This window comes from Bombina bombina, chromosome 5, assembly GCF_027579735.1.
Source record: "Bombina bombina isolate aBomBom1 chromosome 5, aBomBom1.pri, whole genome shotgun sequence".
NCBI lineage: Eukaryota > Metazoa > Chordata > Amphibia > Anura > Bombinatoridae > Bombina > Bombina bombina.
The window spans coordinates 939,171,865-939,186,943 of NC_069503.1; the positions used below are offsets into that span (position 1 = coordinate 939,171,865).

Consider the following 15,079-nt stretch of genomic DNA (forward strand, 5'->3'; position numbering starts at 1 on the left):
ATCATCATCCTTACTTGTGGGATGCAATACCAAAGCTAGAGTACACAGATGATAAGGGAGGGACAAGACAGGGAACCTAAACAGAAGGCACCACTGCTTGAAGAACCTTTCTCCCAAAAGCAGCCTCAGCCGAGGCAAAAGTATCAAATTTAGAAAATTTTGAAAAAGTGTGCAAAGAAGACCAAGTTGCAGCCTTGCAAATCTGTTCTACAGAAGCTTCATTTTTGAATGCCCATGTGGAAGCAACAGCCCTAGTGGAATGAGCCGTAACTCTTTCAGGAGGCTGCTGTCCAGCAGTCTCATAAGCAAAGCGGATGATACCCTTCAACCAAAAAGAAAGAGGTAGCCGTAGCTTTCTGACCCTTACGTTTTCCAGTGAAAATTACAAACAGAGAAGAAGACTGACGAAAGTCTTTAGTTGCTTGTAATTAAAACTTTAAAGCACGGACAACGTCCAAATTGTGCAGGAGACGTTCCTTCTGAGAAGAAGGATTAGCACATAAGGAAGGAACAACAATCTCCTGAGTAATGTTCCTGTCTGAGACAACCTTAGGAAGGAACCCTAGTTTAGTACATAAAACTACCTTTTCCGAATGGAAAATAAGGTAAGGCGAATTGTATTGCAATGCCGAAAGCTCAGACACTCTTCGAGCTGAAGAAACAGCAACAAGAAATAAAACTTTCCAAGATAACAACTTAATATCTAAGGAATGCATGGGCTCAAACGGAGCCCCTTGAAGAACTTTAAGAACTAAATTCAGACTCCATGGAGGAGTAACTGGTTTGAACACAGGCCTGATCCTAACCAAGGCCTGACAAAAAGATTAAACATCTGGGACATCTGCCAGACGTTTGTGTAACAAAATAGATAAGGCAGAGATCTGACCTTTTAGGGAACTTGCCGATAAACTCTTCTCCAATCCTTCTTGGGAATCCTAACTCTACTCCATGAGTAGCCCTTGGATTCACACTAAAAGATATTTACGCCATATCTTATAGTAAATCTTTCTAGTTACAGGGTTACGCGCCTGAATCAAGGTCTCTATGACCGAATCAGAAAAACCCCGCTTGGATGGGATTAAGCGTTCAATCTCCAAGCAGTCAGCTTCAGAGAAATTAGATTTGGATGAAGAAAGGGTCCTTGATGTGGATCGCTGACAGATGGCAAGAATGGGCCTCCGCCCACCAGATTATCTTGGCTACCTCGGTCATCGCTAAGGAACCTTGCTTGTTGACAAGATGGCGCCTGGATTAGAATATCGTCCAGATAAGGCACCACTGCAATGCCCCGCGGTCTTAGAACCGCCAGCAGAGACCCCAGAACCTTTGTGAAAATTCTGGGTGCCGTGGCCAGCCTGAAAGGAAGAGCCACGAACTGAAAGTGTTTGTCCAGAAAGGCAAACCTTAGGAACTTGTGATGATCTCTGTGGATAGGAACATGTAGATATGCATCATTTAAGTCCACTGTCGTCATAAATTGACCCTCCTGGATCAATGGAAGAATGGTACGAATAGTTCCATCTTGAAAGATGGAAATCTGAGAAACTTGTTCAGACTCTTGAGGTCTAAGATATGTCTGAAAGTTCCCTCCTTCTTGGGAACTACAAACAGATTTGAATAAAAACCCTGCCCCTGTTCCTGTACAGGAACAGGAATAATCACTCCCAGGGAGGAGAGGTCTCTTACACAATGTAAGAATGCCTCTCTTTTTATCTGGTTTGCAGATAATCTTGAAAGAAGAAATCTTCCTTGGGGAGGAAAATTTGTGAACTCCAGTTTGTATCCCTGGGACACTATTTCTATAGCCCAGGGATCCTGAACGTCTCGCACCCAAGCCTGAACGAAGAAAGAAAGTCTGCCCCCTACCAGATCCGGTCCCGGATCGGGGGCATGCCCTTCATGCTGTTTTGGAGTCAGCAGGAGGCTTCTTGGACTGTATACCCTTGTTCCAAGGCTGGTTGGGTCTCCAAGTAGGCTTAGATTGTGAATAGTTTCCTTCCTGTTTAGAGGAGGAAGAGAAAGTATTTCCCTTGAAATTACGAAAGGAACGAAAATTACTTTGTTTACTTATTTTATCCTGAGGAAGGAGATGACCCTTACCTCCCGTGATGTCAGAGATAATTTCCTTCAGGCCAGGTCCAAACAAGGTCTTTCCCTTGTAAGGAATAGCTAGAAGCTTAGACTTGGATGACACGTCCGCAGACCAAGGTTTTAACCATAAAGCTCTGTGGGCTAGGATAGAGAACCCTGAACTCTTAGCTGCCAATTTAGTAATTTGCAGAGAAGCATCCGTAATAAAAGCATTGGCTGACTTCAGAGCTTTAATCCTATCTTGGATCACTTCCAAAGAAGTCTCTGACTTAAGAGACTCGGACAGAGCATCAAACCAATAAGCTGCCGCACTAGTGACAGTAGCAATGCATGCAGCCGGCTGCAATAGCAGACCCTGGTGAACATAAATCTTTTTAAGTAGACCCTCCAACTTCTTGTCCATGGGGTCTTTAAAGGCACAACTATCCTCAATAGGAATAGTAGTTCGCTTGGCTAAAGTGAAGATAGCCCCCTCTACCTTAGGAACAGATTGCCAAGCTTCCTTGACAACGTCAGCTTTAGGAAACATTTTTTTGAAAATAGGAGACGGAGAGAAGGGAATACCTGGTCTCTCCAATTCCTTAGAAACAATCTCCGAAGCTCGCTTAGGAACTGGAAAAACATCTGAGTAAGTAGGAACTTCGAAATATCTGTCCAATTTACTCGCCTTTGCAGGAGCAACTACTACTGTGGAATCAAAGTCGTCTAAGGTAACCAACACCTCCCTGAGTAACAGACAGAGGTGTTCTAGTTTAAATTTGAAAGAGTCTGAAATCTCGCCTTCTGACAGAACCTCTATAACCCTCCATCTCAGTTCCCTGGGAGGGTACCTCTGAAACTGCCACCATGGCATCAGAAATCTCACTGATAACATGGTTGTCTTTCCGCTTGCGTTTGCCTTGTAGCTTAGGAAAAGCAGACAACGCATCAGAAATTGTGGAAGACAAAACCGCAGCTATGTCTTTTAAAGTAACTCCAGCAGGTGTAAGAGCAGAAGTACAGGGCACTGCGTGTGCGGGCGTTAAAGATTGGGATGCTTGGGGAGAAAACTGCGGCATACTCTGAATCTCGTCATTAGATTCCTGAGAAGCATCCTTTTTAGAAAAATGCTGTTCATGAAAAATCTTTTCTATACAACTTAAAGCCCTCTCAATACATGAGGGACAGAAAGGGATTGGTGGTTCCACATTGGCATCCAAGCACATAGAGCAAGTAACATTTTGTACAGCTCCTATGTCCATGTTGAAGCACAGTAGAACAACAAAGAAATAAAACTATATCTTTATATAAAAAAATCTTATTCTGTCCCTTTAAATTTTAAAAATAGACATTTTTTCTGCAAGTAGAAATAAAAATGTGACCCAAAATAAACAACAAAATTTAAACAGATCAATTTTCCTCAAATAACTTTGAACATTTGAAAAAAGTACTGTGACTTTAAATTTTAAAGGGTAACTTTTTTACTTTAACAAGAAAAAACGTATCCCAGCAGCAAATAAACAACAAAATTCAGGCACCCCTACACCTCAGCAACCCTGCTGAGGCGCCTACCTGCCAAACGAACTGACTCCCTGGTCTCAACTGTCTTAGGGATGAAACGATCCAAATGTGAAAAACACCAACAGCACTATAACCGCCTGCTTGATTTGTAACCATGCGGTTTTAGAGCCTCAATGTGCCGACGGCTTCCTCTTGCAGGCTATGGCAGCTACAGAAAGGCTGAGAGGTGCGCAGTTAATTTTCACAAAAAACGTGCGAACCGCTAGCCCCGCCCCTCGTGGGCGTCAAAGTGAAACCACCTAACCCGATCGGCTCCCGAAACTTATATTACGCCGATAGGAAAATGAGCTCCCCAGCCCCAGGGCCTGTACTAATAGCTGTCCCCAGAACTCTCCGAACAAGAGAGATTAATGTCCCAACACAAGGATCTCTGAACCTGAGTCCTATGTGTTATGAATAAGTTCAAGTGCCACTTTCATCTGAGAGAACTGTCCCCAGAATAAAACCCAAAAGTTAGCACTTACCTTTGTATTCTGCCCGACAGCAGGGCAGCTCAGCAGGTTTAGGAGTTCCTCTCCCTCCCATAGCCCTGTGGGGAATGATAAAGCCTGAGTTAGATATGCTTAGGCCATCAGGATAAGGGCAGCATCAATGTATGGGAGGTGCAGTGAGAATTTTGTCCCACAAGTTCCCATTGCTTTAAAGCCACCAAAAGCTCTACTGAAGAGACTGATCTGGACTACGTTTTTTTCAGAACTTGTACTCACTTTAAACTAGCTAAAGTCCCGGTGCCATTTAAAATTCATATCATTCTCCAATTCCAAAGAAATGCACTCACAGGGTTTTGTATAATAGAGCATGCAATTTTAAGCAACTTTCTAATCTACTCCTATCTGAATCATGAAAGAAAACATTTGTGTTTAGCATCCCTTTAAGGACTTTAAAAAGGTAGGGAAGAGCGTTTTTGGGCCCAACACTAGGCCCCTGAGGAGGAAAGCCCTGACTGCATAGAAAGTGTCGATGCAGAAACTTGTTAGGCTGCAAGTGAGGAGGCAGTGGCGAACTAAACCGGTCAGGGAGGCTGCAGTGAGTTTTCCCTGTCTCTAAAACTCCCTCCCATGAATTGGGGAGATTATAAGTAAATTCAGCTTCCATAGCCATTGCTAATCACTAACAATTAGACAATTTGTCAAACTCCATGTACCATTCATGTAGGCTTCTCCCACACGTGTGGCGATGAGGATCCCCCACGCACCGTGTGATGTTCCCAGGTGGTAAATCGCTATAGACCAAGTTAACAAGTTAATTAGTTGGTTGTTCGTTACAGAGAGTGAGCTTCTCCCTAGGACAAAGGAGTAAAAGAAGCGCAAAAACAGTCTTGAGTAATTTATTCAGGACAAAGAAATAAATAAACATAAAAACTTACACTCAGGTAAGCGTAGATATTCCCCAAAACAAACACAGTATAGTCCAGTGAAAGCCAGCGGCAGTCTGGGTCCTACTCAGCAAAACGAAACGTCCGTGATGGAAACAAGCCGCCAACAACAAGCCCCAAAATATCTTGTAGTCAGTCTTCACTAACAGTTGTGCGGCCTGAGAGGGATCCATCTGAAGGGGGACGCTCTGAATCCTGCTCCTACTGACGTCAGACGCCGACTTGTTGTTGGCGGCTTGTTTCCATCACGGACGTTTTGTTTTGCTGAGTAGGACCCAGATTGCCGCTGGCTTTGACTGGACTATACTGTGTGTGTTTTGGGGAATATCTATGCTTACCTGAGTGTAAGTTTTTATGTTTATTTATTTCTTTGTCCTGAATAAATTACTCAAGACTGTTTTTGCGCTTCTTTTACTCCTTTGTCCTAGTTTTGTTCACCCGGGTGATCAGAGAAAAAATCATCAAATGAGAAGCAGCATCTACTTGGGTAATTCCTAAAAACCATCTTACAACTTGAAAATCGGCTCATCTTTGTATGGGACTTTGCACTTTACATTTGGACTTTTAGGTATTTTTTGCTATACATGTTGTTTTTAATACCTTATCTGTATTATTAATATTATTGTAATTATTTTTTATATGCATTTGATTTTGATTTTTTAGGTTTTATATAACCTGTTTGAGTATTTTTAATTTGCTATAATTATTTTTAACTATTTTTATACACCCTCTCTAGAGTTGTATAGGAGTTATTTAGTTGATTAGCGCTGATACATCATTTTGTGTATATATTTATTGAGCTTCTCCCTGTATGCATTATATCTCCCTAAGGGAAAAAGGGGTAACCAGACATGGACTGCTTGCTCAGTGTGCTTAGAGGTATATGGCTGCACCTCACTGACGAGGCCCAATGAAGGTTGAAACAATCATCTGGGGTTACCGTGTTCCTTGTTCACAGAGGAATTGCCTGGTATTTCAGAGTTGGACTAACCTTAATAGACGGGATCAGACTGATACATTACAGGAAAATTGTACTCTGGGAAAAGCATTACTGGGCTAATAAGAAGCGGCACCCAGGTGGTAAATTGGTTGTTCGTTCCTGAGAGTGTGCTCCTCTCTGTGTGTATTATGTCTACCTTAAATAAATTAACAATGAACAAGATAGCCAGGAGTGCGAGACAATGAAAAGAGGAGGAAAGGGAGGAAATAAGGAAAATGGATAAACTATCTCTACCCCTGCTCTATTCTCCTGCCTTTGCTATATGTATTGTTTTTTACAGGAAATAAATTTACTGTATCCTTGTAAATCTCTGTCCTCTGTATGAGGGATGAGTGCCGCATTTACTTTTTATTGGTTATATTAGTTACATCGTTTAATATTTGCTCATGTTGTTCATGGGGGGTTGGGGATACAGACAATTCAATCATTTTGGTTCTTTTGCTTATAATCATTAAAAATATTTCTTTTTGATGTTAAAATGTAAAATCCAATGTATTAAAATGAAACACTGCAAAAATGAAGATATTAAACTCAAAATGTTAACATACATATGAAATTAAACATGAAGAAGATTTCTTTGAATACAAAAAATAATATTGTTGAATTTAATATTGGAACTAACTGTAAATCCTGGTATCTGCACAAGTCAATAGTCGGGACTAAAGTAAGGGGATACATCCACTGGTTGACTGGGGCAATATAGGCGTTATCATGGTCCGGAAAACATACAACATCCAACATTTAAAAAAAAAAACCTCTGTTGCATCTAAAAGAAGGAATTTTAAAATGTATTACAGATTTTTTTTTAAACAGATGTTCTTGTAAAGTGTGTCATTGTCCACCAATCAAGCAGTGGAAATTCTGCTGACCAGCCAGTAAGCAATCAAGCCTCAAGGCCCAGCAACAATTCCTGCAGCTTCAAAATAAAAATAAAAAGCTTTAACTTCTGCTCTTCGTGGCAAAAAATATTACTATTTGTTTTTAAAAAAAAGCTATTTAAGTAGGCAATAGACATTTTTAGAGTTCTTTTGATCCTTTAAAAGCAGATACCCAGTAGTATTGGAGACTTCATGGATAGTCACAGTGATTTACCTTGGAGTGTGCTGGTCCTCGTTCTTCCAGAAGTTTATATTGAGGCTGAATTCTATTGAAGCGGGCTAACTCATTTACCAAACACATTGGCGTTTTCTCTTTGGGGTTTGTCATGTTTTCATAGAGGGTTACTGAAAAGAAAAAAAAAAAAAAAAAAAAAAGCTATGAACTACCATTTTCTTAAAAGTAAACATTAGCAAGACTAAAAGAAGTCTCGTCAGTAATGTGGGGTGAAGTCTCGTCAGTAATGTGGGGTCCCTCAAATAAATTAAGAAAGTCACATTTAATCTTAAGAATCTAGCTATGCATGGGTTCTGGGTGTGAAGGAGAGACACATAAATGACAAAATAAAATTATATATATATATATATATATATATATATATATATATATATATATACACACATATACATATATACATACATATATATATATATATATATATATATAAACATATATACATATATATATATATATATATATATATATATATATATATATATATATATATATATATATATATATATATATATACATATATACATACATACATACACAAACAGTTGTCCAGTGATCCTGGATGACCTTGAAATTTCTTGGGAAAAATGTTCTGCTATTTTCAACATGTACAGTATCTGTCATATAAACTTTCATTTTTATAAAGATTTCTGTTTTCTTAAAATATAAAAATGCTTAACATGTTATAACAATTCACAATCATGCAGAAAGTGCCCTAAAAACAGAATATTACCCCTATAACTTTTTGCAGGCTAAGCCATGTTGATTTATATATATATATATATATATATATATATATATATATATATATATATATATATATATATATATATATATATATACACTGACTTGCTTATCATTCAGCCAGACTGGAGCAGCTGTACAATAATTTAAAGTTTATTTGAAATATTACAGGGAATTGCCTCTTTTACAAGGATTTTTTTACATAATTAAAAAAAACTAAATGATATGTTTTGCTGGCACATATTTTTTGTGGCCTATATATAGCATATACATTTACAGTATATGCTGCTGGAACAATTTTAAATTATGATTTTCTCATATTATGTTACTAAGACTTTTTCCAATACTGCCCCACACAACAATTTTCATATAACAAATAAAGTTATTGTATATACTGTTGCAGTTCACTCCCAGTAACACTGCACTTCTCAGGTCAATATTCCCAAAATGATAGGGTGATAAATAACATAAAACAAAGTATCTATAATGTTACATGCAGAACGAATCCCCTAATCTGATCAGTATAAAATATGCCTTGCCTGAAAAAGATGATGGTTAAAAGTTTGTCTATAGTAGAGGTGGGTTCTACACTTTAATGTGTTAGTTTTTTTTTTTAGCAAACTTAGCTTGTACCCCATCAACGGCTGCACAGTGGAGATGGCAGAGGGTATCATATATACTTATTCCTACTTTTCTTATTGATCATTCTCCTTGTCCTGCTGTAGCATAGGATATGTAAAAAAAAACTACCTTGTAAAGGTATGGCTGTTAGTGCCTTTAAGAAGTAGGGGTGCTACAGTAATAAATGTGCAACCTCCATAGTAACTGCAAAACAATTGTGTGTAAGAGAGTTTGTGTGTGTCAGATAGTGAGAATATGAGAGAGTGAGCAATAGGACGTGTGTGTGAGAAAGTGAGAATATGTGTGAGAGAAACTGTGTGACAGAGTGTTTAAAAGTGTGCGTGAGTCACTCTTTGAGCTGTTTTATAAGCTTCTAACCAGATGGCATTATGTGCCAGCCAAATTGCATAAAATGTTTCCCAACAGCTCACCCCTCTGTTGGAGAGACTGCCAGATGGTAGGTGACCCTCATATTTGGTGGGCATGTCCTGCAATAGTCCCATTGTGGTGCAGGGTGGAAAGATTATGCTGTCGTCTGGGACTAGTCAGCTCCCTTCCTTCGGAGACGGCTCTTGTTCATGCCGGTCTGCGTTCTTCTCCCGCGCTGAGCCACATTTTGTTTATAACAATCATGATGGCCGTCAAATTATCTATTGCAAGGAATTGGAAGAAGCCTGAATGCCCTTCTTGGCAAGGTGTGGTTCACCTCATTTCATATTTTCGCTCTATGGAAAGCTATGTCTACATCTCCCGTCAACAAACTGACCTAATATGCTGTGACATGGGAGCCTTGGGACCTACTGGGGGAGAAATCGATTCTCCTGATCTGAAAAGAAGGCAGATGGCTCCTGAATTAATTATATTTTGCCCGGCGGAGACTTGCTACAGTCTCCTCCCTGATTCTACATTCCCCTTCCTATCCCTATATGATAGACCCTCCACATGATAACCCCCCTCCACCCCCTTTTTTTGTTTTCCCCTCTCTTTATCTCCTCCCCCTCCCTCTTGTCCCCCCCCGCTCTCATTTTTTGGCTGGTGACCTAGCATAAGGATCTTTTTCCTTTAGTAATCCTGCTCAAATTTAGTTCTATATATAATATCCTAGACTCTATTCGGACACTCACATAAGGTTCCATAAACCAACTAGTATGGTTAATTTCTCACTGTTTGTAGTTTATTGGTTCATGGCGAGAGCCCCTGTCTGCCATTCTCGCTGCCTACCTATGGTAGGCTCATGTCGTACCTTGGCTCTCTGTTTTCAACGTTGAATTAACGGTGTTATTTATACACTGTATTGTATTGCTATTTACTTCTCAATAAAAATTATTTAAAAAAAAAAAAAAGTGTGCGTGAGTCTTATTTGTAAGAGTGTGTGAGAGTTAGTTTGTGTGAGTGTGTAAGAGAGAGCTTGTGCGAGAGGGTTTGTGTGTGTGAGAGTGTTTGTATGTATCTGTGATTGTATGTGTGTGTGCGTATATCTCTGAGTGTGTGTATATTACTGGCTAAATATGTATGTGTACAATTATCCCTGCCTCAGCTGGCTGCCATGTGAACAAGAATATTCTCTTTTTAGGTATGAGAATACATTTAAAATATTTATTAGTATATAATTGTATACAAATAGTGTTTTATTCTCAATACAAATGTATATTAGAAGCGTATAAAAGGTGTAATACAAGTTTACGTATGACATTGTGTATGTAATGGGTTGAAAAAGTTGCCCAAGAGCTAGTGGTCCCACTTTTTCAACTCCAAATTTTCACAGACATTTATTTAGTTTTAAATTACATACACAAACCAGGCAATTCTTCTGTGAACAAGGCGATAGTCTCGGCCTTCATTATTGGGCCTCCTCCGACTGATATTCTACAGGAAAGTTCTACTCCGATAGGTATTACGGGGCTAAAAGAAGCTGCACCCAGGAGGTAAATTGCCATAGAACATATATATTTATTTATTTCACTCTTATACACACACACACATAAATCATTGGTGGTGGAGAGGAGAGAAAATCTTCCTTGCCTTGAACTGAGGAAGCAGCCTACAAAACCATACAAATTGCTACCAGTGAAGTACATTGCACTGTTAAAACTCAGTTAACTTATGAATAATTTTGAGGCTTCATGAAGGCATAACCTGGTAGAATGAGTACTACTGTATTAATAGCTGGGGTCTTCTTCCATTCCATAGATCATACAAATCCAAATGCTCATATATGTATTGGAAACCTTTGGCATATATATCAATACAGGGAGTGCAGAATTATTAGGCAAGTTGTATTTTTGAGGATTAATTTTATTATTGAACAACAACCATGTTCTCAATGAACCCAAAAAACTCATTAATATCAAAGCTGAATAGTTTTGGAAGTAGTTTTTAGTTTGTTTTTAGTTATAGCTATTTTAGGGGGATATCTGTGTGTGCAGGTGACTATTACTGTGCATAATTATTAGGCAACTTAACAAAAAACAAATATATACCCATTTCAATTATTTATTTTTACCAGTGAAACCAATATAACATCTCAACATTCACAAATATACATTTCTGACATTCAAAAACAAATCAGTGACCAATATAGCCACCTTTCTTTGCAAGGACACTCAAAAGCCTGCCATCCATGGATTCTGTCAGTGTTTTGATCTGTTCACCATCAACATTGCGTGCAGCAGCAACCACAGCCTCCCAGACACTGTTCAGAGAGGTGTACTGTTTTCCCTCCTTGTAAATCTCACATTTGATGATGGACCACAGGTTCTCAATGGGGTTCAGATCAGGTGAACAAGGAGGCCATGTCATTAGATTTTCTTCTTTTATACCCTTTCTTGCCAGCCACGCTGTGGAGTACTTGGACGCGTGTGATGGAGCATTGTCCTGCATGAAAATCATGTTTTTCTTGAAGGATGCAGACTTCTTCCTGTACCACTGCTTGAAGAAGGTGTCTTCCAGAAACTGGCAGTAGGACTGGGAGTTGAGCTTGACTCCATCCTCAACACGAAAAGGCCCCACAAGCTCATCTTTGATGATACCAGCCCAAACCAGTATTCCACCTCCACCTTGCTGGCGTCTGAGTCGGACTGGAGCTCTCTGCCCTTTACCAATCCAGCCACGGGCCCATCCATCTGGCCCATCAAGACTCACTCTCATTTCATCAGTCCATAAAACCTTAGAAAAATCAGTCTTGAGATATTTCTTGGCCCAGTCTTGACGTTTCAGCTTGTGTGTCTTGTTCAGTGGTGGTCGTCTTTCAGCCTTTCTTACCTTGGCCATGTCTCAGAGTATTGCACACCTTGTGCTTTTGGGCACTCCAGTGATGTTGCAGCTCTGAAATATGGCCAAACTGGTGGCAAGTGGCATCTTGGCAGCTGCACGTTTGACTTTTCTCAGTTCATGGGCAGTTATTTTGCGCCTTGGTTTTTCCACACGCTTCTTGCGACCCTGTTGACTATTTTGAATGAAACGCTTGATTGTTCGATGATCACGCTTCAGAAGCTTTGCAATTTTAAGAGTGCTGCATCCCTCTGCAAGATATCTCACTATTTTTGACTTTTCTGAGCCTGTCAAGTCCTTCTTTTGACCCATTTTGCCAAAGGAAAGGAAGTTGCCTAATAATTATGCACACCTGATATAGGGTGTTGATGTCATTAGACCACACCCCTTCTCATTACAGAGATGCACATCACCTAATATGCTTAATTGGTAGTAGGATTTCGAGCCTATACAGCTTGGAGTAAGACAACATGCATAAAGAGGATGATGTGGTCAAAATACTCATTTGCCTAATAATTCTGCACTCCCTGTACTTAAAAGGATAAAGCAGTGGGAAAATAAAATTCAACCAGTACTCACTGCATATACATATGTATGGAGATATTAGACATATTGAATGACAGGAGGCTCAAGATGGCAGAGTATGGAAGTTACATTATAAATAGTTTTTGGTTGTTTTAGGATGATTATATTTAAGATTTTTTTGTATTTCCACTTAGTGTTCTTACACTAAGTAAAGGAAAGTTTTTATTTCATGTCTGGGGCTGGGACAGAATGACACCATGAAGTGAGGAACAGGTTAACATAAAATAGCCCCAAGCTATTCTAGCAGTTGACAGATCTACAAGAACAAATATTTTTGAATTCAGAAAGTATAAGGGTGATAGTAGTTACCTACAGCAAAGCTGAGGGCTAAACCCATATGAACACCATAGACAGAAAATTTTAATTTTAAAGGAATACTAAGCCCAATTTTTTCTTTAATAATTCAGATGGAGTATGCAATTTTAAGCAACTAATTTACTCCTATTATCCATTTTCTTCGTTCTCTTGCTATCTTTATTTAAAAAGCAGGAATGTTAAGCTTTGATAATAGGAATAAATTAGAAAGTTGCTCAAAATTGCATGCTCTATCTGAATCATGAAAATTTGGGTTCAGTATCCCTTTAAACACTAGTGAGGCCCCAGTTTTGTGCGTTTAACCCCCGCAAAGGATTGAACACATTAAACATATGTGGCATAACCAGTGTTACAATTACATGCTCTAATGAATTACAGCATCTACTTTGTTTCATTATTATGGCCCTTTAACTAATACCATCTAGAAAAAAAAGCCCAAAGCCGACAGTATACCTTTAGATGTGAAAAGGCCATCAAGAGAGGAAAAGAACCTTGTCAGAAGCACTATTCTTCAGAAATAACTTAAGTTTTAAAAAAAAAAAAATCAGTACACATTTTAGGCCTTAACAATAAAATAATGACTTGGCAAAATAAGAAGTAACCAGCAATAATGCTTTAGCAAGAGGACAAGATCAAAGTGCTCCATTGTAGGTTGCAGATTGAGAGCACTTAAATCCAGAACTGGCCTCTATTTGATTTTTCAACACAAAGATATACGTGAATAAAAACCTTTATCAAGTGTTACAGGAATCTCTTGGATGACGTTGGCTGACAATATTGGATTCACATATTGGAAAAGCACATTCCGTTTAAATAGATCCACAGAAATGAAAAACTGAAGGCTTCTTTCGAAACTCCAGGATATAACCTCTGCTGATAATTGTCAATGTCCTTTGAATGTAATAGTCTGACTCTAAACATTCCTGAACAGACGTCCCCCCACAGGAACAGCTTGGTCTCTGATCCAGTCACTGGGTCTTGGCATGTTGAGTAGGCCCAAACTTTCCCCTGGAAACTGCGGCTTGCTTCCATGCTTGGAAACAAAACATTTCTCTAGAACTTCATAGCCAGACATTTCTGCCAAACACAAAATACTGTAGGATTTCCTTACCTTAGCTGTTCGAGGCAAAAACAGAATTTATGCTTACCTGATAAATTTCTCTCTCTTGTGATGTATCAAGTCCACTGATTCATCCATACTTATGGGATATTCTCCTTCCCTACAGGAAGTGGCAGAGAGAGCACCCACAGCAGAGCTGTCCATATAGCTCCTCCCTTAGCTCCACCCCCCAGTCATTCGACCGAAGGCTAGGAAGAAAAAGGAGAAACTATAGGGTGCAGTGGTGACTGAAGTTTTTTAAAATAAAAATATACTACCTGTCTTAAATAGACAGGGCGGGCCATGGACTCGATACATCACAAGAGAAAGAAATTTATCAGGTAAGCATAAATTCTGTTTTCTCTTGTAAGATGTATCGAGTCCACGGATTCATCCATATTTATGGGATACCAATACCAAAGCTTTAGGACACGGATGAAGGGAGGGACAAGACAGGTACCTTAAACGGAAGGCACCACTGCTTGTAGAGCCTTTCTCCCAAAAATAGCCTCCGAAGAAGCAAAAGTATCAAAATTTGTAAAATTTGTAAAAAGTATGAAGCAAAGGCCATGTCGCCACCTTACAAATCTGTTCAACAGAAGCCTCATTTTTAAAAGCCCATGTGGAGGGCACTGCTCTAGTAGAATGAGCAGTAATTCTTTCAGGAGGCTGCTGGCCAGCAGTCTCATAAGCCAAACGGATGAAGCTTTTCAGCCAAAAGGAAAGAGAGGTAGCCGTAGCCTTTTGACCTCTCCGTTTACCAGAATAAACAACAAACAATGAAGATGTTTGACGGAAATCTTTAGTTGCTTGTAAGTAGAATTTTAAAGCACAAACCACATCAAGATCGTGCAACAGACGTTCCTTCTTTGATAAAGGATTAGGACACAGAGAAGGAACAACAATCTCCTGATTGATATTCCTATTAGAAACAACCTTAGGAAGAAACCCAGGTTTGGTACGCAAAACCACCACCTTATCTGCATGGAAAACTAGGTAAGGTGAGTCACACTGTAAAGCAGATAACTCAGAAACTCTTTGAGCCGAAGAGATAGCTACTAAAAACAAAACTTTCCAAGATAGAAGCTTAATATCTATGGAATGCATAGGTTCAAACTGAACCCTTGAAGAACATTAAGAACCAAATTTAGGCTCCATGGTGGAGCAACAGGTTTAAATACAGGCTTGATCCTGACCAAGGCCTGACTAAACGCTTGAACGTCTGGGACATCTGCCAGACGTGTGTGTAAAAGAATAGACAAAGCAGATATTTGTCCTTTTAAGGAACTAACTGATAATCCCTTCTCCA

At 39.3% G+C, this 15,079-nt stretch overlaps 1 protein-coding gene across 2 annotated transcripts in view; it reads right to left on the reverse strand.

Moving 5' to 3' along the window:
* The window catches only part of STAU2 (staufen double-stranded RNA binding protein 2), a 1,329,984-nt gene that overhangs the window by 1,300,213 nt on the left and 14,692 nt on the right, over positions 1-15,079 (reverse strand). For both annotated transcript variants that reach the window (XM_053715129.1, XM_053715130.1), the window contains exon 3: positions 7,119-7,249. In XM_053715129.1, coding sequence (XP_053571104.1) covers positions 7,119-7,249 — 131 coding nt within the window. The remainder of the gene's footprint in view (positions 1-7,118; positions 7,250-15,079) is intronic.